Source organism: Limulus polyphemus, unplaced genomic scaffold (assembly GCF_000517525.1).
Source record: "Limulus polyphemus unplaced genomic scaffold, Limulus_polyphemus-2.1.2 Scaffold99, whole genome shotgun sequence".
NCBI classification, from domain to species: Eukaryota; Metazoa; Arthropoda; class Merostomata; order Xiphosura; family Limulidae; genus Limulus; species Limulus polyphemus.
The window spans coordinates 408,216-412,293 of record NW_013665709.1 but is presented as its reverse complement, the minus strand read 5'-3'; the positions used below and the strand labels follow the sequence as shown (position 1 = coordinate 412,293).

Here is a 4,078-nt window from a genome sequence, read left to right as displayed (position 1 = left end):
ACTTGTTGTTAAACAAATGTTTAAACAACTCTGTTCAATTATGTACCAGTTGCCCAGTGTCAGCTAACAATACGAAGAATTAAACTGTGGCAAAATGATACAAGTTCTTCAATACCTATAGAATGATAGGTTTCTTTTTTGTGAGTGTAAAACACTTAAATACTCAAATTCATTATATTTTATTGTAAATTTCATCAAATATTCTTGTACAAATAAAGATATAACATTTTACTGTCTACGAGAAAGTTGTACTGTCCTTGGTTGAAGATATGTTTCTCTGGTACCAAAGCTGGAAGTAAACATTTTCTGAACTTTTTATTTTCCTTTATAATTAGTCAAAAAGGTAAGTTGGTTCTAATTGCATAAAATTACGAGGTAAAGTTGAATATTTGCATGGAAAGTCAGGAGGAAAAATATGGAGTCACTGTATAAGACAACATAAATAAAAGACCTCTTGACAACTGTTGAAATCGTGCAGGTTTAGTTATTGATTAATTTCTGTTTTCATTGAAATTTGTGAAGGCTTTAAACTTTAGAGGAAAGATAAAGAAAAGATTATAATGAAATAAATCACTATAATAAAAACTGAAGAATTTTATAAAATGAAACTAAAAAAATGTTTGCATGCTATATTTTTGGTGGGGTGAACTTAATTTATTTTAATGTATTAAAAATACACTTAATTTATGTTTTCTGCACGTAATGGATACATCTTAATTTGCTGACATATCTTTGTTTTTGAAAACATATTCTTATCACAAGTATAATAGTTAAAATCAACTAGAGGCTTAATTTTATTTAAAGAATTTACAAATAAGGAAATTTCATCTGTTGACTTAAAACATTTGACAAGTATCTTCATTTGGAACTTCTTAATATACAAAAATAGTAACAGGTGTTAATTTCTTACAAGTAAAACCTCATTTTATATTTTGCAAACAGTGTTTAAAGTGTGTATCAATAGAACCAGATTATGCTTGTTGTTGTGATCTGTGATTTAACTGAAAATTAATTTTGGGTAATCATTTATTAAACTTCATAAAAATTAGAACCAAATTTAGTTTCTTGTGATCAATCTAATAGAGCATGGTCTTGGGTATTCTGCCTGGTTTAAGCTATGTTTTATTACATCAACAGTATAGTTAGGTAGATATGTGGGTTGTTAGAAAAAAAATTATGAATGAATATTGCATTAAGAATGTTCTTGTAAAGTTACTTAATATAAATAATTTTGTTGTGCAAAATGCAATCCAACAGAAAATGTTAGGATGTGAAAGATCTGAATTTGGAGTTTGTTACCAATAATCTATAATGCTGAAGACTTGAACATAAAAATTGCTGTTTTCTATTATTTGATGTATTAATTTTAGAGTTAAACATACCATCATTAGTTGGAAGTATTGTTATAATTCATATGTTGTTATATATGTTTGCTAAACTATGATTAGAAGGTTTTATGTTTAATTGTAAACTTTTATGTGGTAAATTGTTCTCAAATGGTGTAAAATAAAAAAATGCATTTATGATTACCCTCTATGCCAGAAATTATATTCATTTTTCAAAATATAATTTAAAACATTTCACAAAATTATTTGTATGGTGAAACCTTTTTTTGAGTTTTAGACTTTTCTCTCTCTTTTTTTTTTTTGATCAAAGAAAGATAAATATATGTCTCTCAAGTTTCTTCATGAACTTTGAACTAACACCTTCTATATTAAAGACATTTTCTATTGCAATACATTTTTGCACGACATATTAAAGTTTTGTTATTTCTGTCTTCAGCGTATAGTTTTGAATGGGTGTATTAAACAATATTATCCTTCATAATTTGTGTCTCAGAAACCAGTAAAGTTTTGTTTTCATAGGCTGAAGTACAGTTATTGAAGAACTATCTCGCATCCATCCAGGAAGATGATTTGAGGCATTAGATTCATGTGATGCTCATATATGGAATGTACCAACTGCTGAACAAAACAACAAACATGGCTGACTAAGCCAATGTCCATTTGTAATGACCAAAGCACAAGTAATCAGATGCTGATTAAAAATTGATGAATAACTTGATTTTTGTGGTCAGAAAAAGTATGCACCATTGGTTGTATTGTATGAAAAATGAAACCTCTGTAAACAAGTTAGTTTATATATTGTACGAAGAAGAGAACTTTTGTAAGGTAAACTTCTGTTGAAATGATTGATAATGTAGATTTGTTGCCTTTTTTATCAGTGTGTAATGTGCCTAGAATTTCAGGTGGGAATTATTTTTTTCTTCGAACAATAAGTTAAATTAGTTTCATTCCATGCAATTATGATATTAATGTTTGTTTCTTTTTTTGTATTATGGTAATTTGGGAAATTGTGTGTATACATTTTAAGCTCTTGAGCACAAAACAGAGTCTAAGGTCAAACTAACTTAAAGGAGAAAGGACCAAAATAAAAACTTCAGTTGTTTAGAAGAGACTTGGTTTTACATTGTTTTTGAAAATACATTCCATAAACTTTCTTAATTAAATGATTATAACTTGAATATATTCATTATTTAATGCTCTATTATACAGTATATTTCACAGTATAGCAACGTGCTTAACATGTATTAATTTTAAATAAAGAAATTTCTTATTGGTGTTTCTTAAGATTTGTTTAATAGTCAGTATTGTTTAGATTTTGGGGCCGAAATTAGACTAGTTTCAACATTTAAAGTATTTTAATAAAATAAATGGTTTTCTATGATACTCGCTTAGAATGAACTCAACACACTTCATGTAGTTACAAAAATATACTGAGTTTTGCATTTGCACCATCACAAACTAACTTTTTATGTGACGTAAGGCCAAAAATAAATATTTTTTGTACAGTTAGATTTACTTTTTGTTGCATTTTAAAAAAGCAGTTTTGAGAACTTGAAAGAGGAAGTTGTATTTTATGTACTGTTTTTCAGAAAACTAACTTTGGCTGAGAAAGTTTTTACTTAATATGGTTCCAATTGACAAAAGAGATTTTGGAAGTTTCCTTTTGCTAACTGTGAAATCTCCAGTATTGGCATTTAGTTATAATGTGATAAGTATTTACAGTATCTGTATTGTGATGCTAAATATTACAAAATTTGAAAACTTCTGTCCATTTTTTTTTCAAGTGGTAATGCATGTAATAAATTGAGTTAATTCAACAATAAATTTGGTTGCCATTACTAATAGTACTAAAAAATACATTTCAAACTCTTTGGATCTCTATAACAAGAAAACCTTCATGTACTACAATAACTTAACAGTTTTTTTGTTTGTTTGTTTAATTAAAATGAACTATTGAATAAGCCAGTGAATTTCATATTCTCTAAACTTTGAATTAATAATATAATTAACTTATACGATGGTTCATTGCTGTTTGTTGTTTTTGCTGTGAGTTAACAGTAGACTAAAGTTTGTACCCAACAAAAATGCAGCAGTAAGAGTTTACAATTTACATTGGTGTTTCAAATGTTAATTGTTCTTTGGTATGTATAAAATGTAATTTTTTTCATGTCCATACATGCCATTAAATTTATTAAAAAGAACATTTCAGTATTTCATGAGTATTAGATTTTATTCAGAAAATAGATGACTGATAATAAAAAAATAGATTTCTATAAACAATGAGTTCCTTAAAGGGTTAAAACTTCGATTAACCAAAAAAAATGTTGTTTTCATGCATTTTAACCAAAGAATGTGTAAAAAGAAAATTGTGGACAGAAATATCAAATACAGCATCTTACAAATGTATTCACCCCTGACCAATAATGTCTCATTTTGATGAAATACAAATAATGTAAACAATTTCTTTAAGGAACTTGTTTTTATTCGAAACACTAATAATCAAACTTAACACTGTTATATGTGAAGGAGGTTGAATGTTGGCAAAACCTGCAAAGAAAATATATAAATTGAAATTTGCTGATTGCATAAGTATTCATCCCCTTAAGTCAGTACTTGGTGAAAGCATCTTTGGCAACAATTACTGCTGTGAGACTTTTTGTATAGGTCTCTACCACCTTTGCAAAATGGGGTGGTGTAATTTTTGGCTATTCTTTCTGGCAAAATTGCTTCAT

General features: G+C 27.5%; 1 protein-coding gene across 1 annotated transcript in view; it reads left to right on the top strand.

Annotated features, from left to right (window-relative positions):
• LOC106469872 (sorting nexin-6-like) overlaps positions 1-3,557 on the top strand; it is a 49,980-nt gene extending 46,423 nt beyond the window's left edge. The window contains 1 exon segment of the mRNA XM_013930385.2: positions 1,866-3,557. Coding sequence (XP_013785839.1) covers positions 1,866-1,928 — 63 coding nt within the window. The 3' untranslated portion in view covers positions 1,929-3,557.
• The last annotated feature ends 521 nt before the right edge of the window (positions 3,558-4,078 follow it).